At 41.4% G+C, this 22,643-nt stretch overlaps 1 protein-coding gene across 3 annotated transcripts in view; it reads right to left on the bottom strand.

Moving 5' to 3' along the window:
- The window catches only part of ZBTB1 (zinc finger and BTB domain containing 1), a 29,364-nt gene that overhangs the window by 4,481 nt on the left and 2,240 nt on the right, over window positions 1-22,643 (bottom strand). Inside the window, exons 1-2 of one of the 3 annotated variants that reach the window (XM_080809789.1) lie at window positions 21,973-22,269; window positions 4,759-6,674 (exon numbers count right to left, since the gene is read on the bottom strand). In XM_080809789.1, the coding sequence (XP_080665915.1) occupies window positions 4,759-6,656 (1,898 nt within the window). In that variant the 5' untranslated portion in view covers window positions 6,657-6,674; window positions 21,973-22,269. Of the gene's footprint in view, window positions 1-1,933; window positions 6,675-21,972; window positions 22,270-22,643 lie in introns of those variants that run through there. The other 2 variants (XM_080809787.1, XM_080809788.1) reach the window with 2 other exon arrangements.

Raw genomic sequence — 22,643 nt, 5'->3', positions numbered from 1 at the left:
ACAGAAGGGAAAAAAGTCACAGAGGTAGAAATAGAGAAGTTGAATTCAAATTAATTTTTAATTGAGCACTTAACAATGGGCCCTCCAAAATGGCTGATAATACCACTAAAGGTTTAAGTTTAAATAAAGAAAATTAAACCATGTTAATATTATTTATTTCTAAAACATCATTCTAAGTGACCCATTCAAATAGTTTTGTTTCCAGCTAATCTATTTTCACATTATCCAACATGTTTACTAGGTATCCACTACCTTACCAGGCACAGCAGATCACAGATGATGAACATGGAGCACAGAGTTTCATAGGAGCTTGATCACATGTGTTCCTAGGCTGAAAAGGCCCTTCTTTGTACCTCTTGGGAGTTGAGGTATGTGGCTTAGTGATTTAAGTACAGGCATGCAGAAATCCAATAGGTTTAGGTTCAAATTCCAGCTCTAGTGTTTAATTTCTGTGTGATCTTAGGAAAAACACTCCAGTCTCTCTGAACCTCAGTGCCCCATCTGGAAAATCAGAGTAATACTTACCTCATACAGCTGTGAGGTTAATTAACATTTTGTATTGTAAAGCACTTAGTGGAGCCTAAGGAGCACTACGTAAATGGTTGGCGGGATTACTCGGTGTGGGCTCTGGTAGGATGGACAGACCATGGGCTTCCAAATCTGGGCAGCAGCGTCAGACTCTTAACACCCATAAGAACCCTATGTGATTCAGTTCACTGGCATGCATCCTGTCTCCCCATTCACTACACCTCAAGTATCAAGGAGATGGGGGGCCTTTCCCAAGGAGATGGCCCCACAGAGCTTTTTGGCATCCTGGAATCCTAGGCATTGTTTAGGTTACGGGGCCTGTAGAACATTGGCATTTATCACCAAGAAGCATTTGTTACAAAGGAGATGGGGTCGGTGAAGAAAGATGAGGAACTGATCAAGTAGATTAATGGAAAAAAATTTAACTCATAAAACCCATTAAAAATTAAGAAATACACATTTCTTTATTTTCAACAATGTGTACACATACACATTCAGGCTTTTCTTTTGATTGATACTAATTTACCTCTTTGTTAATAATGGCAAAGTTTTATTTAACTGTTAAACTGGTTCTTTGTGTGTGGAGGGGGGATTTTCCAGAGATCTATTAAATATGTGAAGTTCCTTAACTAGGAGTGTAGAGGAACAAGTATTGTTTAACCCCAGGAAGAAAGTTGCCAACCACCACCAGTCTCCCTTCCCCCTTTTTTTAGAATACAGAAGTTGGTGTATCATCTCGAGTATTTAGGCTCATCCTTGCCATGTTCACAGCAATTGTTTTATTAGGCATTTTATAGCTATATTTTTTTAACATATATTATTTTAACCTATCAAATTGATCTCTACTCTCACCTAGACAATTCCAAATGTTAATTTTTTTATTCAACTTTAAATTTTGTTCACATTTTTGTTCTCAACTACAATACTTAGATATGATTTTTCATGTCAGTCTCTTTTTCCTTTTAATGGATGCTCTGACTGCCCTAGCAAAGTCTGTCCTTATTTTAATTCCTTTCGCTTTATAACTAGCCCCTGGAATACTTATGTACTTTCTTCTAAGTTTTGTCCATATTCAAACTTCATACATTAAACATTAGCTGTGTATCATTTTATGCATGAGAGTCATTTCTCTGAATTATTTTTACTTTAAAAATATGGGAGAGATTAAGACAAATTTCTGAGTTCTACTCCATTGCCGTCTTGTTGTGCTTTATTAATCTGAAATTTTAGTCCTGTTACTAAAGAATTCCAAACCTCTGAGTTGCACTGTAACTGGTGACAAGCTTGTTAGGCTCTGACTCCCTTTCTCCAGGATTTCTTGGTGGAGAACAACAGGCCCTTTAAGCAGACTCTTTAAGACACAAGATCCCACATCTGTCTAGATTTTCTTTTCATTTTTGGACTTGGAGCCTAATTACATAAATTATGAAAGCAGGAGGAGAAGGCAGCTTCCACAGCTTTGGTTCATTGCCTTCACAGCATGGAAGGCAAGAAGCAAGAGCAAGGAGTTACAGCCCTGTAACCCCAGCAGAGAAAGGAAGTCAGAAGAAACTGGGCTGGAGAGAGGTGTCAGCCATTTTTCATTCCCCTTAAGAGGCAGGTGGCCTTTAAATGTACTCTCTACCTTCAGGAGGAAAATTTGTACAATACACTTACAGAAGCCTGTGCTGCCCTGTGGTTAGTTCCAAAACACCTCACAAGGTGTCCTGTGTAATATGAAACTGGGAGGAGACAATATGGTGAGGTGGGGCTTTGTGAAACCATAAACATCTTAGTTATGTAAAGTTAGATCACGTGCAATGTTTACATATTTGCTTGCTAATTGTCAGTTGTTATCATGTCAAAATATAAATTAACCCCCCCTTTTCCTAATGGAACATATAATCCTTTTTACAGGGTGGTAGTATTTAGAAAGAACCCTACTCTTTAACAGGGGGAGACCATTGTAATAGATTTTCATGAGGGTTATGTAAAAAAGTGATCCCCCCAAAAATTATGTCTACCTAAGATACTATATAAACAGTCTGGAGATTTGGAGTGAGTTTATCTTCTCTCTTTACACAAGTCTCTGATGGTCTTTGGGTTTGTTAAAAACTTTTAGCAGGTTCCTATCAGCAGTAATGTATATACCGTATTTCATTTAAAGTTGCATTTCAGATTGAATTCCTTGATAAACTACTGTGTCCAAGGCTAAGATGAATCACTTTTCCTGCTTTTTGTGTTATGTGGCTTTAAAAAAAAAATGCCTTACTTCTCATTTAACTTTTAGTGTATTTCCCCCATCTCCATTTCCCATTATTTTGTTCTCATACCACATGCCTCCTATACTGTTCCTGTTCTTACTTAACACCACAGTATATCCCCACAAATCTCTAAGCTCACACTGTGCTCTATTACTTACTTCCCTTTCAACTAGATCTGTGTTAGTCAATATCTCTCAATTCTCTTGGCAATTTATTCTTTTATGCAAACTATAGAAAAATATGACTTGCATATCTTAAAAATTTGATGTAAACAAAAAGCAATGTTATGAAGTTACTGTTCATAATTACAAAATTGTACTTTAAATACAGATGTTATTTAAAATCCCTTTCATTATGAGAAGGGTATTACAATGCAAGTAATTCATATTAAAAGGCATTCTATTCAATAGATGTGTTAATTTGTGGGGTCAGTTTTGCCAGTGTTTTAATTCACATGTAATTCATGTAGACTCTGTGGCAGCAACAGCTAATACTACTACTTTAAAAGTGATAAACTATTTCCACTTATATGCTCTGTGATTATTTTATAGTCCTCAAATTTTGTAGTCCTTTACAGAAAAAAAAAAGAGCATAGAGATAAACTGCAATTTGCCACAACACATTTCCTCCAAATCTTAGATAGTATAAAACACAAGACATTTTTTCCACACTCTATACTTTTATAGAACAACCAGATTTGTAATTGATTTCTTTATTTTATTTGATTTATCAATATACATGGCAGCTTTCTCAAATCTCAAAGTTCCAAAAGTATGTAATTTTAAAGGTGAAAAAAAATCATTTTCCTTTAGATGTCATATTCCTAGAGAGCTATTAAAGTCTATTTATAAACAAAAATAATTGAAAAACTAACACACTTTAGAAATCAAAATATCTTAAATTATTTTAAGTGAATACAAGATATGTCTTTTTAATTAACTATCATAGTTAAATTTAATATCACAAAACAAAATGACTTGTCCTCACTAATTTCTCAAGTGGGGTAAAGTCATTGGGTTTTACACTTAATATAAGTTTTAAATGTGATTATTAAATGATAATATCTTATCAATTATAGGAAATATTCATTTATAGGAATTTCCTTAGGTCCATCAATGTTTTTAGGCCAAGTGTGAGCCCATGTCAACCTTCAAGTTTAGAGTCAATGCACCTAACCTGCCTAATAAGCATGTCAATTTAAGAATATGAATTTCACTGATAAGGGGGAATAAACAGTGGCTAAATCACTGTTCAACTTACAAAAAAAAAGGGGGGTAAAAGTAGATGAGAGTTTCAAAAAACTAAATACTTAAAAAAAGTTTTTAAAATGAACATGAACGGCCAATGATACTGGATTTAAAACTTCACAGGATAACCTTAAAAAAAAAAAAATCCCACATAGAAATAGTAAAGTCATCACCTTATGATAAAAAAAAAAACAAAACTAAAGTTTAATAGTCATTGGAGGGGTAACAACCACTGGTAGTCTACATTGAAAAGTAATTTTAATCATAGCTAAAACAACTAAAATCAAAGAATTCTATTAAGAAATAACAAAAATGATAAACATTTAATAACACCTAAAATGTAGATACTTAAGATCCTAAACAAAAATATTAAAGGTAAAAGGGCCTTGAAATTTTTCCCCAACAATCCATCTTATAAATTTCTAAATAGCTCATATCCTTTGCTTTGGTGTTTTTTGTCTGCTATCAACTAAACATTAGTACAGTAGAAAATCACTTATGTTCTTTTCAAATGCTTGGCATTATAATGTGATCTCATATCTTTCCTCAAATTAAACTTTGCTCCACATATTCCACATGTATACAGATGAACATCCATGTGCTGTTCCAACTGTTCATTATTTGGGAATATCTGAAAGCAGACCTGGCATATTGTCTCACCAGCAGATAAATGAGAAATCATATGCCGTACATGGTCATGTTTTCTGAAGTTTCCTTGATCACAAATGGAACAGACATACCTGGCCATGCCTTTGTGCATATCATTGTGCAGTCGCAACTGACGCTCTCTTAAAAACTGCTTTCCACATGTCTGACACACAAACTGTTTTTCCTTAGTATGAACAGTATAGTGTTCTCTTAAGTGACACCGCTGATAAAATCCTTTTCCACACAGATTACAAAAATGCTTTCGCCTGTGATCTCTTTCGTTCTCTTCCATGATGGCACTCTTAAACACATCCTGGTCTAGGCAGCTAGACATATGTTCCATCACTAGATTTTCGGTCTCAAAACGCTGGCCACAATTAGGACATCGAAAAGGACAGGCGGAGTGTTTGAACAACTGCTTTTTCTGGATACTGTTTATCTGGAAATGATTGTCCCTAAAATCATCCAACATTTCCACAAACATATCTCTTATTTCTGACTGCTCGTCGGGATTCTCTTCCATGTCCATCTTCTCCTCCGCGTTGCCCAGCCCGTTCATTGTCAGATCCTGGGGTTCCCCACATCTCTGAGCATGTTCCTGAAGCTGCCTCCCCTTAACGAGGATCTGTCCGCACTTCCCACATGCACAGATGTTTTCAATGTGTTTGGCTAAGTAATGAGACGACAGGTCTTCCTCGGTTATTGTGAGTCCGCAGAGCTCACAGGACGCGTTTTCGGGATCCTCTTGTACTGGACTGCTGTTGTTAGGGGGCCTCAGACTTTCTAAACCACCTCTTTCATCAGCAGTTATCGACATCCGCGGTTTGAGAGATTTTCTACTGCTTTTCTTAATACCGATATCCTCTTCGACGTAGTATCTATAAAAGGGCTCTTCGGGCTCATCTTCTAATTCGTCGTTGTCGGTGGACTCATTACAGTCTTTATCAGTCACTTTAATAATGTTAAAGTCTTTCAGTTCATCTGTGGGAATATCTTCGGGCTCCATCTTGATGATGATTCTTTTCCTCTCAGCAGCTCTGCTTTTTTCCTCGCCGGCCAGTTCAGACTCCACTGTGCTACTTTTTCGGCTTCCAGTGGTTGAAGTCGAATCATCAGCAGCCTGGCTGGTGTCTCCTCTGTACTTGTCTGTCTGCGTGGAAAATGCTTTGGAAGACTCCTTTTCGCCAAATTCGGCTTTGATAGTGCCATCTTTTCCATCCCTGATGTCGACTATTCTGTGATAGGACCTTGTGTTCTGGTATGAATGTCTATTAGTACAGGTCAGCACATGCTCATCTAACAATTTTTCACAGCTAAAGCCAAACCCACAACTATCACAGGTGAAACTCCGTCCAAAGCGCCGCGACACGCGTTCCTTTGGAGCTGATAATTTGGACACAGAACTTTTTTTACATACATCAAACAGTGGTTCAGGAAAACTGCCTATCTGTAAAGACTCGTCATCGGGCTCTCTGTTGTGTGGAGTATTTACTGTTGAACTTGGCTCCGCACACCACCGGTTGGCCTCACTGCCATTTCTAGCCACTGTGTCTTCATACATCCTCACCCCAAATATCATTTTGCTGTTCTGTTTGCTGGAAGCAGAGGATGAACACTTTGAGCTCGAACAGTCTGCATCCTGTATGTCTTCTAAGCAGTCGGGAACGTTGTACAGCTGCAGGTAGTTCATTGCCACCTTAAACTGCTCAAAACTGGAAGGAGCCGTCATAATTTTTCCCAAGTACATAAACTGCAAAATGAGATCAAAACACTCGGCACTAATTTTCATGTTGCTGAGATTCAGTTGTGCGGTACTGTGCTGATGGTTCATGAAAAACATTCTAAAATAGGAGCTACAGGCAGCCAGAACGGCTTTGTGCGCTTGGAAGTAAATGTCGTCGATGGCAATGCAGCAGTCACAGAGAAAACCCCACTCCCTCTGGTTGTTTAGCTGCTGGAGGACGTAGCTGCTGTGGCTGGGCTTTGCCATCTTCTATTACTGAGAGACCTATGTGACACAAGAATAGCAGAGTCAGACAAGATAGCTTTAGAAAAGGACCTGAAAAGGAGGGTCGCTTGGATCGCACAATGGGACTTGGGCAATTTGGCTATCACAATAAAGGGATATATAAATAGCTCTTCATTCTAATGTAGCAGAACTCAGTAAGAGACACCCAAATCATCTTTCAGACGTGAAGATGACGGTAACCCAGCCATTTAGTCAAGCTTCTCATTTTGGTTTTAAGAAATACAAGCTAAAGCATCCAAAGCAAAAACCATCATTTTGGTTTCATCACAACTCTACAGGGGAAAATGTACGCTAAATGTGAAAGGAAAAAGTTTAAAAGTATCTGAAGGATCCAAACTGTGAAAGTAAATAAAATAGCAACTTAAAAGAAAAGTACATAACTGCAGAGTATTAAAAAGTCTCACAAAATTGCTATTAAGGAACTATTGCTCATTTTTTAAAAAAGATTATTTATTTATTTATTTGACAGACAGAGATCACAAGTAGGCAGAGAGGCAGGCAGAGAGAAAGAGGGAAGCAGGCTCCCCGCTGAGCAGGGAGTCAGATGTGGGCCGATCTCAGGGTCTCCCAGGACCCTGAGATCGATCATGACCCGAGCCGAAGGCAGAGGCTTTAACCCACTGAGCCACCTAGGCGCCCCAGTATCGCTCATTTTTTAAAGGTGATGAGTGTATTTTGGTTAAGAGTCCCTATCTTTTAGATATACATACTGACATATTGATAGATGAAATGATATAATCTAAAATACACTAGAAAATAACCTAGTGAGGTGGGTGTGGGGGCTACAGATGATACAAGATTGGCCATGTGCTGATAACTACTGAGTCTGGGAGATAGGTATAATTCTATTTTTGTATGTTTGAAAATTTCCGTAGAAAAAATTCTATTTAAGATGCTTATTATATTGGGGTGCCTGGGTGGCTCAATGGGTTAAGCCTCTGCCTTCAGCTCAGGTCATGATCCTGGGGTCCTGGGATTGAACCCCACATCAGGCTTTCTGCTCAGCAGGGAGCCTGCTACCCCCCTCCCCGCCTGCCTCTCTGTCTACTTGTGCACTCTGTCAGATAAATTTTTAAAATCTTAATAAATAAATAAATAAAGTAAAATGCTTATATTCTATGGAAATGGCAACAAGTAAATAGGTTTGATCAATGCTCTTCCCTTGATTATTGGAGAAGCAATCAGTCTGTAGAGTCAGAATATGTTTTATATTGCTGGGCATGTACTTTAGGGAATAACAAAGCAGTGGATCCATTAGGGAAGGAGGTGTCTATCCTCAAAAGGTAAATTTTTCCTCATTTTTTTAATTATTAAAAAAGAGTATACAAAGTAACATGTGCAAAAAATTCAAATATATAAAGTAAATAGAATAAAAACACACTTAGGTCACATACCTCTTCCCAGAGGTAACCTCTCCAAACACTCTGAATTGTGTATCTTCAGTTCTGTTTATATGTATCCATACAGAGTCAATAGATATTGAGTACCTACTATGTGACCAGGCACATAGTCTTTGCTCTTGCTGTATGATTTTTTTTTTTAAGATTTTATTCATTTATTTGAGAGAGAGAGAGCACAAGCAAGGGGAGCTACAGGCAGAGGGAGAGGGAGAAGGAGGCTCCAATGTTGGGCTAGATCCCAGGACGCTGGGATCATGACCGGAGCAGAACGCAGCAGATGCTTAACCAACTGAGACACCTAGGCTTCCCCTAAATGGTATCATTTTACATATACCTTTCTGCAACTAGTGTCTATAGTGTCTACCATATAAATATTATTAATGTAGTGAGTTGACTTTGGGAAAAGAAGAGGGAGAGAAAAACATTAAAAGCATTAGAAGCCCTATCCATTATATTATAAAACTAAAATAAGATCCAATTTTAGCCTCAATTTTTAATCTGTATATATAAAACTTCAGAATCTATCTTCTACTTAAAAATAAGTTCCTACACAATCTGAGCATAAAAAGAACATTTAACAAGCTGTTCAGAGAAATAAAATGTTCACTCTTCAGTCCCCAAACCCTTGAATCCCTGCAGTGGTAATTAAGAGGTATCTACGCTTATTTCCACTTGCTTTTTATCTGTTCGCCACAGACCGTGTGTGGATCATATACCCCTTTTCCCCACTACCTAAGGACCTATCCTACCTCCTTCTTCTTGTTCTTCCTGTCTAATGACAGAAAGTCCCATAGCCAGGGATGTGCCTCTAGTGAAAGGAAGGTAGCCTATAATGAGACCTACTGCCTTCTTAAAATTGCAACCATTATTACCACTTTTGTAAGGCAGGTCAAACATGTCACATAAGTACAATCTTTCAACCTTTTCAAGCTTCTATAAATCAGATATCTGTACTCAATGCTCAGTATGTACCTAGATACAAAAAGCAATATATGCACAAAGATATTCATCAATAATCTGAAATGCCTGGTAATAAGGAGCTGTAAGTGAACCAAGGTAAATCAACCTTTACCAAGGTAAATCCACTACCTAAAATTCATGATCATGTGGCCTTTAAAAACTATGTAAAACGAATCCAAACAACAAAATGAAAACACACACACACACACACACACAAATGGTGACCCCAAGCCATTTTTTAAAAAGATTTATTTATTTATTTATTTGACAGAGATCACAAGTAGGCAGAGAGGCAGGCAGAGAGAGAGGAGGGGAAGCAGGCTCCCCGCTGAGCAGAGAGCCTGACGACGCAGGGCTCTGGGATCACCACCCGAGCAGAAGGCAGAGGCTTTAACCCACTGAGCCAAGCCACCCAGGTACCCCCCAAGCCCATTTTATTTAAGAGGAGATTTCTAGGTCTATAGTCATTTTGTGGGACTCAGAGAGAACGTTAACGAGTAATAAAGAGAAAGAGGCAGAAGGATAGACATTATCTCAAAAAAATTTTTAGCAGTAAGAGTTGTTAAAAAATGAAACAAACTCTTTTGAAGGACAATGGATGCCCTGCATGGAAGATGGATGAAAAGTCGTTGAGGACAGTATGATAGAAGGAAAAGAACACAGGCTTTGGGGGCATCTGGGTGGCTCAGTTGTTAAGTGTCTGCCTTTGGCTCAGGTCATGATTCCAGGGTCCTGGGATCGATCCCTGCATCGGGCTCCCTGCCCAGCAGGCTTCTCCCTCTCCCACTCCCTTTGCTTATGCTCCCTCTCTCGCTGTCTCTGTCAAACAAATAAATAAAAATTAAAAATCTAAAAAAAAAAAAAAAAAGAAAAACACACAGGCTTTGGATCTGAGAGACCTAAGTTCCAATCTGCCTTTGCCACCTTATTTATCTTCACAGACCCCAAGTTTCCTAACTGTCACAGTGGGAATAATAAAATGTCAAATACCATATCAAACATGAGGAGTCATAGAAGCAACGTGTAAAACTATACTTCCTGACATGTGATAAATAATGGAAGCTAGACTGGAGGTTGCTTATTCAAGCATCAGGAGCTATGTTTGATTAAATAACCTTAAATTTTCCTTCCAAAGGAAGGAGTCCTGCAGAAGAAAGCCAGCAGTTAATCCATAAAGACTTTCAGGTTTTAAATCTCCTGTGCTTAAAATAATGATATAAAGAGCTTAAAAGTTCCAAGAACTCTTCTATTCTAAGCCAAATGGAAAGCAGTTTTATGGCCAGCCACCAAACCTGGCGCAAAGACATACACCACCACCATGACAGGCACCGCTACCAATGGTCCTAAGGTTCAGTTCCGTTGGTAAAAAGACATTCTGTGTTAACATAAACAAAACACAAACACAAGAGCACCAAGGGCATTTTCCTTGCAACAAACACGCACTGAGCACTTCGGGCGCCAGACACTGCATTAAGTACCAAGAATCGGCAACAGCCACGAGCATTCGGCAACCTCGAGGACACACCCCTGAGGGGAGTCTTGACTTCTTCTGCATTAGTGACTTCATTCAACATGTACGCATTCGGTAAAGGGCCTCCTCTGTGGAAGAAGGCATCACGCTCTGGTGATGAGAACCAAGGGCTCCGGGTCAGAAAAGCACGGGTGTGAATCCCACTGTCTTCAGCCATCTGTCTCCATCCCTGCCTTCCCCTCAGGGCTTGGGGTGGAACAACATTCTGCTAACACTACTTCTACAGCTTCTAGGCTGCCCTGGAACTGTAGTGTCTTCAGTGGCATTGTGCAAACATCCACATTCCAGTAAACTGGACTTTAAAAGGTGGAGTAACTTTTTCTTTTTTTTTTTTTAGATTTTTATTTATTTATTTATTTGACAGAGAGAGAGAGAGATCACCAGTAGGCAGAGAGGCACCCCAAGGTGGAATAACTTTTAATAGCAGTCCTACACCCAGTAGTCCCAACAACTTTGTTCTTGTTATACCTCACTCAGAAAAGCTTGGAGAGGGCCTAATAACACAAAACAAAACAAACCCCCAAAACACAGGAAAGAAAAAAAGAAAGGAAGCAGGGCACAGAACCAGGGGTAAGGGATCTGAATTCCTGTGAAGCTTTTAGCTTATTATCTCTTGAGAGTAATTCTTGCATTAAAATTTTAAATATTCATTCACTTATTAAAAACAATTTCACTCACTTTGGGTGCCTGGGTGGCTCAGTGGGTCAAGCCTCTGCCTTCGGCTCAGGTCATGATCCCAGGGTCCTGGGATCGAGCCCCGCATCCGGCTCTCAGCTCAGGGGGAAGCCTGCTTCCTCCCCCTCTCTGCCTGCCTCTCTGCCTGCTTGGGATCTCTCTGTGTCAAATAAATAAATAAACTCTTAAAAAAACAAACAAAAAAACCAATTTCACTCAAATTCCAAAAGTTTTCACCTTTCAATTTTTTGATATTCTTAATAGTTCTACCAAAAAAACCTTGACTTTATCTTACAGTAAAGCTTGCAAATGTTTTAAGTAAAAGTACTGCTTATATTTTAGCTCGTTTTTATTTTAATTCCAGTAATATCCAGTGTTATACTAGTATATACAAGTTAATATCCAGTGTTATACTAATTTCAGGTGTGCAATTTAGTGATTCAACACCTGCACAAAACACCCAGTGCTCATCACAGGTCCCTCCTTAATCCCCATTCCCTATTTAACCCATTCCCCCACAACGACCCCTCGGGTAACCATCAGTTTTTTCCCTAGCATTGAGAGTCTTGTTTCTTGGTTTGCCTCTCTTTTTCTCCCTTTGCTCATTTGTTTTGTTATCTTAAATTCCACATATGAATAAAATCTTCTAGCATTTGCTTTTCTGATTTATTTTGCCTAGAATATGCTCTCTAGCTCCATCCATGTCATTGCACATGGCAAGATTTCATTCTTTTTCATGGTTGAATAATATTCCATTGTGTATATATACCACATCCTGCATCCTCTTTATCCCTTTATCAATCGTTGGACACTTGGGCTGCTTCCATGTCTTGGCTATCGTAAGTAATGCTGCTATAATCACAGGGTTGCATATTTCTCTTTGAATTAGTGTTTCTGTATTCTTTGAGTAAACACCAAGAAGTACAACTGCTGGTACAGGGTAGCTCTATTTTTAACTTTTTGAGGAACCTCCATATTGTTTCCCACAGTGGCTGCATCAGCTTGCATTCCGACCAACAGTGCACAAGGGTGTTCTTGTCTTTATAACTGAAATCTGTGACTGCTTTTGTGTTACTAGCTGTATCACTGGTGAAACAAGTTTATTACAGCTAGAAGTCAGGTACTTCAGGAGAGCAGGACTTCAAATGTGATCCAAAGCCAGGGTTCTAAGGCCAGAAGGGTATCTGTGTGCATGCAGTTCTCCCAGAAGAGAAAGGAGTTAGGCAATGCAAAACATTTTACACTGAGTTTCTAAATTTTTAGCTTGAAAGTTTCATCTCATTCAAAGGCAGCTGCCCAGCACATTCAGCATATTAATTTAGATACCCACAGATGTTTAGAGAGATCTTATCTGGTCCAACATTCTTATTTCATAGAGGAGGCAAAGATCTAAGACTGTTAAATTGTGTATCAAGGGGGTAGTTAAGTGCGGTGAAGTAGGTAATAGGATTACAGGATGGAATTCTGACCACCCAGGTGGGTACCAACCACTTGGGACTCTGTAATGTGCCCTCCTGCAAAGAACACTCAGCAGGGATGGGCAGGAGTCCTCACAACAGGGTTTACTGGCCAGATGCTCTTGCACAAGCCACTACCCACATTTGAACTCTTATCTCTAATGCTATTTTATCTGTATGGGTGCCTCCAGTCCTATTCAGTAGACGTGGTCCCTAAATTACAGCGTGTAAGCTATTTCAGTAAATCACTCACCGACACAGTAAGGTATCAGAGATACTTTTCCTTCATCACTATCTCTTAAATTGGCAAAAACAGCTTTGCTGAAACTTTCTTTCTTTTGCCTCTGCCTTAGTCAAATGATAATTGAGGGGCCTATAAACGAGCATATAAACTGAATGAAGAAGTTACTTACAGTTACAATTTTGGAGTGACTCCTTCTGTAAAGCAAATAATCTCTTTTCAATGTGTGCCATAGACCAAGGAAGCTCCCCTGGGGACAATTTGCATAACCTCGGTGAGAATCTCCAGCAGAGCCTAGCATTAGACTCTCAATTCAGTGCCCCAATCTCTGAACTACTAACAATTACCTCTGGATCTCCAAGGTCATTTTGGTATATATACAGTGATTTTCTCATACCTATTTATGTCTTATATGATTGGATATATGTATATGGATTTAATTTGAAGGTTATAGACTATTCTTTTAAAAAGCCTGCCTGAAGTGAAAAGAAAGGATTTTCTTATGTTAATAAGTCAGAGTATCAGAATGTGTCAAACACCTACAACATTCCTAACACTGCATAAAGCACTGTGGTAGAGTGGAGAAGGATGGTAAACGTAGAGCTAATACCACATGAGAGATTAAATTTTGAACCAAGAAATGATTTGAGAATAATTAAGTATACGGAATAAAGTTCAGCGAGAGAGGGAAAAGAAAAAATCATGACTGTACTAGAACAGTAGGCTTTAGGAAGGATGTAGGATTTGAGTGAAGCCTTAATGAATGAATAGGATAGAGAAAAACAGAAGGCAAGGGGAAAGGCATTTCAGGTATCTGCATAAGTGTGTAGGTGTAAAGAATTAGGAGAGGGGTACACAGCAGCATAAACAAAAGTATGAAAATGTAATGGGAGGGAAAGCAGATATGCTTTACTGGACTGGTAAATGGAGGTTATAAAGGTAGAGTAAATGAAAACCATCATACAATAATAATGGGAATAGCCAGCATTTGTTAAGCCTTAGTATCAATGGTCAGGCTCCAGTCTAAATAGGTAGGGGTGTGTGTGTGTGTGTGTGTGTATAATGTGTATTGTATGCAATGTTATATAACTTCTGGAAGGCCACGGAGGACTTGGTGGGATTAGAACACAAGCAATATGACTCTTGAGCCTGACAATATGGCCTCAGTGATTTTTGTCACCTATAAAAATAAGGTCACACTGGCGAAATTCTTTCCTAGAATACCATTTTCTTGGGCGCCTGGGTGGCTCAGTGGATTGGGCCTCTGCCTCCAGCTCGGGTCGTGATCTCGGGGTCCTGGGATGGGGCCCCATGTCGGGCTCTCTGCTCAGTGGGGAGCGTGCTTCCCCCCTCTCTCACTCTCTGCCTGCTTCTCTGCCTACTTGTGATCACTGTCAAATAAATAAATAAAATCTTAAAAAAGAAAAAAAAGAATACCATTTTCTAAAGTATATGGTCCAATGTCTAAGCTTAATTAAGTTTCTTAGGTTTTCTCCTTGAAATTTCCAGGAAGAACCAGTTTTGTAGGTGCCCCTAAAGATAAAAAGTTTCCCTTCAAGGCACTTAAATGACAGACACAAGGTTAAAATTTTTTTCACTTTTTAGAACAGGCATTCTGGCTGGTTATTAGACTGCAAATTCAGTACTTAGCACAGGAAGTTCTGAAATTATAATTGGGTTATGTTCCAAAACTTTATTTTTAAGTTAGTTATTTGGAACTTGAAACACATATTCCCATAGAAACAATGCTATAAATGGTGAGTCAGTTCTATGCTCACACCCTAAAATCTTTTAAAACCCTAATGTAGCTTTACATCGGTCCTACCAGTGCTACAGGGTGACTGGTGACTACAGGGTGACTTTTATCATTTGTACTAACAGAGGTACCATACAGCAATGCCTAACTCACTGACCTCCAGGTATAAGGATGCGACTTAACGGCCTCTCTGCCCTGTGCCTAGCACAGCTGGCCCCTGATGCATGCTTGTTCAAATGAAGTCTTAAAAAGAGCCCAGGAAGCAGGCACCAAAAGATCTGGATACAAACTCTACCACTTATTTAGCTATGAGGAAACATCTTTACCTCTCTAAACCTGCTCTTCTCATCAATAACGATAATCATACTCCTCCCAGGGTTCTCATATAAATTAGAGAGGACAATTTCTTCTTGTCTTTTTAGTCAAGCATAATACAATTTTCCTTAAGTATTAATGTCATCATTGTGAACACAGTTCATAGAATTTTATAATGATTAATTTCAACCTGATTCTTTATAGATGAGAAAACAAACTGAGACCCTAAGAGGTTCAGAGACATGCTCAAGGTCACTTCCAGTTTTAGTGGCTGGCGGCAAAGGCCCTTGGCTCCTCAATCCTGGTCCCTGAGTACAGAACCAACTGGCTGTCTGCTTTCTCCTCTGCATTGTGTTTTGCTGAAATACAGCAGCTATTCAAATTGGCAAGGGCTGTTTGCACCTACACAAAGTGGCCTGAGACTGCTGTACTTTGGGAGATTGTGGTTTGTTGGCTGGTTACTATTTTTATGCCTCCTTGCTTGTCAAGCCAACAGCGATCACTTCTGAAAGGGATGCTGATCTCCCGCTGCCCACTATTTCAATCTGTTATGGGTTATGAAATTAGACAAAAACTCACTGAAGCTGAATTTATATAATTTTCAGAGAGGACCTAGGGAAGTAATCTGTAAGATAAGACTTTAATTCCTGCACTTGGTTTCATCTATTTTAATTGCTAATAGGCAATGATCTGCTTTAGCCTTGCTTCTGGCCAGGGGACTGGATAAGCTGAGGTTGCCAACCGAGTAACTTCTGAGTAAGTGAGGTGTTACTACAGGTAAGCTGCTAGGTCTAGGAAATAAATTTATGCATACAGAAAGCAAAGTGAACACAGTGGCTTCTGGAATATTTCTCTCTCCCTCCAGGAGAAGAGAGGAGCATGTGGGTGGCTCAACTGGTTAAGCACTGGACTCTTGGTTTCACTTGGGTCATGATCTCAGGATCCTGGGACTGGGCCCTGCATCAGGCTCTTTGCTCAGGATTCCACTGCAGGATTCTCTCCCTCTGCCCCTTTCTCCACTCATGCTCACACACAAGTGCTCTCTTAAATACATACATACATACATAAACAAATAAATTTTAAAGGAGAAAAGTAGAAAAGTATTTAATCCAGGCAGTCTCTACATTTTGATCTGTTCATCTTAAAGAGGCAACATGGCATCTTCTGACCACTAGAGGGCACCATGTGAACAGTAGGCTTCTCTCTGCAAAAAGCAGCTTTACCAGGAAGTCACTTTTTTGCACGTGGCATTGGTATTCTTGGTATTCTCAGGGTTCATTTTGTGGAACTTAGATCTATTCCAAAGTGCCTCTGTGACTTTGGGACACACCTAAGTCTGCTCCTCCCCCTGAATTCTCTGTCTCAGCTGGCACTGCCATGAACCAATCACCCGCGCTACTTGGGAGTCACCTGGGACTTCTCCCTCCCTTAATTGTCACCAATTTTCCAGCATTTCTCAAATCTGCCCCACTATTCCATGCCTACCTTCCCAGCCCTCCTGAGGCCTCTAACATCCTGAGTTATTACAACAGGCTCCTTAACTGGCTCCTCAAATCCATCCTTCACCCTCAAACAATTGATAACAAAAATAACAAAAATCAGACCATATCACTCTCCTTCTTAAACCCTTCTATGGTTCCCTTCATGTATCCTCAGGGTAAAGTACAAACTTCTAAGCAAAGCATAGAAAGCCAACAGTGCCCACCCATCTAGTCTTATGTTTGGCTACTTCTTGCTTCAAACTTCATGTTCAAGCAGCATAAAACTGCTTGCTCTGTCTACTCCAACCGCACCCCCCCAAGCCCACCTTACTTAATGTACTTCTTATCTCCGTTTTTATTCATGCCGATTGGTGCTTCTGCGTGAACCTTCCACATACCTAAGAATCAGTTTATCACCTCCTCCAGAAAACCTGTAGTACCTCCCTCTCCCACTATTTTAGGTTTTGATATTACTCTGTTATCATCTCCTTATTTTGCACTTATTTACACTACATTTTCATCATCAGAACAGTAACATAAAGTAGGTGTTAAAGCGCAGACTAACCAGATTGCCTGCATTCAAATTCTGGCTTTGCCACTTACTAGGTGTGTGACCTTGAGCAGGCTGTGTAAGTAATTTGTGCCTCAATTCTCTCATCTGAGAATGGGGATGATGATCCTTCCTAGGGTGTAGAGTTATCACAAGGCAGTGGCTGTCAGGGAGAAAATGCTAAACAAGAGCTGGCTACTACCGTTATCTGTGTGTCTGTCCGTAGGTCTCACCACTAGATTATGAGCAACCTGAAGGCAAGGCTGTTAGCCTGTTTCTGTGCAATACAGTAAGCATTCAGTAAATGCCCCTAAAGAAGCAGCTGGTGAAGCAGCTCTAGGACAATGGGAAGTGCTACCTGGACTCCTTCCCTCAGCAGATACACACAGCTTTTTAATTTGTGTGTTTTTTTTCCAGTTACAGCTACCTTTTTCTTGTTTAATTCCAACCAAAACCCTGAAAATTTCACACTCTCATCTAATTAAAAGTCAACAAAATGAAACCAATAAAAAGAGTATCATAAAAAAGTGCGTTCATTCTAAGAAGTTTAACTCCATTTTTAAGCCTTAAATCTATTTAAGATTTAAGATCCCCTTCATCCCCAGGACCTACCACAGCAAAGCCTTCATGCTTTCATATATGCTATGCCATTCGCTTTGCTTAGAACCTTTTCGATGTCCAGCTCACTCTCTTTGGAAAGTTCCTCCCCCATCCCAGGATAATGCAGATGTCCTCTTCTGTGCTTCCAATCAGCCCCTACCTACAACTATATGGTGACCAAAAAATGTATCATCCAAACTGAATGTTATGTCTATTACCACACTCTTGGCATGGATTATAATTATGTGGCTCCCCTGCTTTGCTGTAAGCTCCCTGAGATCAAGGCATTGTCTTAGTCATCACTGTGTCCCTGAGCCTTTAACAATGGCCTGGCATTTAGTTGGTATTTGATCAATTTTGAATGAATAAATGTTGAAATACGCATTTTATCTTACTTATCAATTTCTTCCTTCCTTCCTTGTAATCTCTACATCCACCAAGAGGCTCAAAGTCACAACCCTGAGATCAAGAGTCACATGCTCCACTGACTTGAGCCTGCCAGGCACTCAATTTTTTGCATTATTTGCATTTTTGCACTTAAATTTTTGCATTATTTCAATCATGGCAACTTTTACGTAGTGGTCAAAAATTTACAAAGCAAGTTCCCATACATTAAACAACTGGTTCTCACGACACCGAGATAGGTATTTTCATTATCCTCATTTTGTGAATAAGGCAACAAGTTTAGTGGTTGGTACTGAAGTGCTCATCTTGTCAGCAGAAGATGGGACTCAAACTCTGGAGTCTTGATTCAGAACCCTGAGTTTCAGCTTTTCTAAGCCAGACAACACTCTTCCTGGCAATGACTATTAACTGAAGTGCCGCTTTGGAACGTCCTGAGCCTCACAGTCACCCACTCTCACACAGCCCCACACGGCAGGCAGCACGCCATGCCCCTGCCCCATCTCCTCTTCCATCTGCTGACTCCCACAGCCCATCAGAGCAAGCCCTTCCCTAACACTAAAAGATGTCAAGTGGGGACGGAGCTCTTTAGTTACCTTGAAAAAAGGATTATGTGTAGCTCACGCAGATAAGAAATGAAAAATCTGGTTGGTGATTTAATTCATTTTCCAACATTATTGGGAAAACGATTTTAAACTCAGAGCAGAGCAGTGTAAAAAAACCCATGTCCCCAACACTCAAATAATGTTGTGATTAAACTTCTATGTACTATTTTGGGGCTTCGTTTTCAGAACATCATCAACCACTTCACACTCATTCTGTAATTTGACTAAGATCTCTTGTAGTTCCCATACAAGCCACGATTTAAGTATAGTTAGAAATCTATCTTAAATATGTGCCGTGTCCTCCCATGCCACATCTACAAACTGCAGTCATTAATCCCCCTTCTTCGTTCTAATTCTCTTTCCTTGATGTTTGGCATGCTACCTCTAGATACTGATCAAGGAGAACCCTTCACACCTTATCAATACAGGGATGTCTGGGCAGTGGTTTTCATGGCAAGTATAGCCACTCCTTCCCTCCCAACTATGAAATTATTAAACTCTCTACAAATATGAAGTTTTGGGGGGTTTGATGTTGTTGTTGTTTTTTAAAATGAGTTTGGCCAATATAAATCAACCCATCAGAGGCTGGATGGACATCATTAGCATGAAGAAGTTTGAGAACCAGACCACGGAGGTAAAGACTTCATAAGGACAAACTTAAAATAGCAACCCTGTTATATTTAAACACTCACGTCTGTTACTTGATCATAGAATTTTAAACCAGTCCAAGGCAAAACATTCCTTTTCTCCACCTAGTCAATTCTCACCAACCTGAGTAGGGAATAGAGAACATAAGGCCATGAATCATCACAGGCCATCCTTAGGCAGGGTGAGGCATATACAACAGCACAGTTATGATCGAATGCTGCCTCTCCTTGTTTTAAACAAGGAATTGATTATTAACCGTTATCTCTGGAATGATTTTCATTTTTGTATTTTATGTACTCTAGTATAGGTTGAATTTTTACAAAAAAACATGGACTTTTTATTTCCATTTTGAGAAAAAAAAACAATATACATGAATCACTTTTAATTTGGTTCACATAAAATCATGTAAGACTAACAATGTCAATATTTCAGGGTAAAATATACTAGCACAAGTTAAAAAATATCAGGAGAAAACATCCTGTAGAGACCAAAGTGACCTCTCAAGCAGGTGTTTTTCAAATACAATTTAATTTTTTGGGAAGACAACAGATTACAGCTTAACAATAAAAATCTATGGAAACTTCTGCCTTTGTATCCCAAATGGTTGTCTCCCCTTTGGGCCAGAAGTCTTTTCTCCTGCACATTAGGATAGGAAATGGTGCTAAAAAGAAAACAGAGACACTCTTAAAAAGCTCCATGAACTTATCTTCTCCAGAGCCTGGCGAAAGAGAATAAGGAAACAGTACAAAAATTTAGCACTGTTGGGGTGCCTGGGTGGCCCAGTGGGTTGAAGCCTCTGCCTTTGGCTCAGGTCATGATCTCAGGGTCCTGGGATCGAGCCCCACATCCAGCTCTCAGCTCAGCGGGGAGCCTGCTTCCCCCTCTCTCTGTCTCTGCCTGCCTCTCTGCCTACTTGTGATCTGTCAAATAAATAAATAAAATCTTTAAAAAAAAATTTAGCACTGTTAACATGAAATCAAAACACAAGGTCAAGAGCAAGTGGCTGAGACTGCACTTATGTCCTGCTAAGGTCCTGGTTAAATATGGTCTCTTTTTTCTCTGACAATGAGGCACCAGGACTCCCCCACAAGCCACCCCCAAAGTAGGCCATCCCACTGGAATGGGAAGAATAGAAAGGCTTTTCTGGAAAGGCGACTCAACCTGAGTTATTCTACACAGTGAAAATTTGGTCATGATGGAGAAATCTCTTAAAACGAATGTTAAGATGTTAATGAAAATTTCTACTACAGATGCTCTTTATTGATCTTTGAAAATAGTTTCCCATCCACCAGGTTTCAATTTTCTCTAAGATGAGGAAGGCCCCATCCAGCGCCCAAACCCATTCAGTTATTACTGATACCTCATCAGATAGCCAGCAAGTGAATCAAAAATAAAGTTTTGAGGTTGTGCTGGCCAGCCATCATTCAGGCTTCATCTTTTAGTATCCCAATTCTACCCATCATATCCATTTGTACTGACAAAATTTCACAGACTCAAATTTCTTCATTTCAAAGGAGAAGGTAGTGATTGCTTTGAAGTTAACATGAGAACTTCATCCTTCACCATTTCTGCTCCAAAGTGCCTTGAACTTCGAACCATGAAACTGATTCTAAGTCTCCTCAAAAAGCCTGGAACCACTCCTCGGGTTCGAGAAAATCGTTCCTGTGATAGTTTTCCAGTCGTGAGACAGTGAGACATACGGTATGGAACTACACTCAGGCCAACGGAGAATCTGCGCGTTACCTACCACGTTTAAGCTCGACTGGAGTTATTATTACACACATACAAAATGCCCTGCTGTCCCCCAGAAAACAACAAGGACTTTCATCGACATCTCCCCGACGCTCCCAATTTGGAGAAGGTCATGTTAACCTTTCAGATCCTACAGACGCGTTCCTTGATTAGTTTACCTAAGACTGGGAAGGTGGCTGAGCTCAGACCCAAGCCTCCAAGTTTTAGCGATGATGATTCCCGACCTACACCCAAGCATTTGCCGAACACTAACAGAACTTCTAGCAAGCGCCCACCATCGGAATCGAAAGCACTTTTTTCCCAGGAAACACATCTTTTCCACCGAAAATTCCCAAACCCGAGACCCACTACTTTTTACTAAACAAAAAGCGTGTGTGCCGGCAAGAGGGGGGTGAAAAGAGCGTGGCAAGAATTTGCACGGCTCTTACGTCTCCTCCCTCGGAGCGCGCCCAAGTCTGCGGCCTCGGGCTCCGGGACACTTCCCCTCCCACCAGCCGAGGAGCCGCAGCTGTAAGTTGAGAGAAGCGGGCTCTGGGCACGTCAATCAACCGGGTCCTCCCGCCTCCCGTCTACACCTCCCCTCCCCTCCCCCCCCACCCCAAAAAATAAAGACAGAGAAAGAAAGGGAAAAGAAGGTAACTAATTTGAGAACTAGTCTCCGCGGGGGCTTCGCCTCCGACCCAAGGAGGCCGCACGTCCCGGACGAGGCGCGCCGGCGAACGGCGGGATCGAGCAGGCGGCCCGGCAGCCGCCCGTCGCCGGGTCCTCGCGGCGCGTCCTCCGCGCCCTGGATCCCCGCACGGGTCGGCACCGCTCCGGCCCCGCACTCCGCCAGGCCCGCGGCCCGCGTCCTCCCGCCCGGGCCAAAGTTGCGCAAATAGCCCCACAACTGGCAGATACTCACCGGCCGCAGCAGGAACCGGGGCTGCGGAGGTTTTAGGGAGTTTAAGGCAAATCAGCCGCGGGAAAGGCGGGCGGAGGCGAAGGGGCCGCGAGCTGCAGTGGCGGCGGCGCGCGGCGTTCGGGCTGGGCTGCGCGGAGAGGCTCTGGCTCTGCCAGGGACTGTGCTGCAACAAAGGACTTCCGCTGCCGCACAGCCGCGCCTGCCGCACCGCACTGAGCCGGCCCCGCTTACGCGGCGACTCCGGGTCTGCCCACCAGTTCGCTGCGGCGTCCGCCAGCCTTCCCCTCCCTCTCGCCCGCCCACCCACTCCGCCGCTGGCTGCTAGGGGCACCCGCGGTCGCCTGTTTGTTTGCAACAAGTTTCTGCGTCGGGCTCCGGGGAGGCTGGCGCAACCCGCACCGCGGGGGCCGGCGCGGCGGCGGCTTTACCACCCCTCTCGCCCCTCTCCCAAGGGTAGGCTTGGGACCTCCTCCTCCTCCTATTTGCACAGCTGGATGGGACTGGGCTCCTCCCGACTCCCCAAGGGCAGGATGCTGTTTTCCCACTCCGTCCAGATGTCAGACCCCTGCCCCGGAGGGCTCGGCAGCCGAGCCTTCCCTCTCAGTTCGTCCCTGACGTTGTGGGGGCGCCGGCACCCTCGCCCCGTCCCGTGCGCCGCCAGGCGGTCCGGG

Source organism: Martes martes, assembly GCF_963455335.1.
Source record: "Martes martes genome assembly, chromosome: 7".
Classification (NCBI taxonomy): Eukaryota; Metazoa; Chordata; class Mammalia; order Carnivora; family Mustelidae; genus Martes; species Martes martes.
This window is presented reverse-complemented; position numbering and strand designations above follow the sequence as displayed.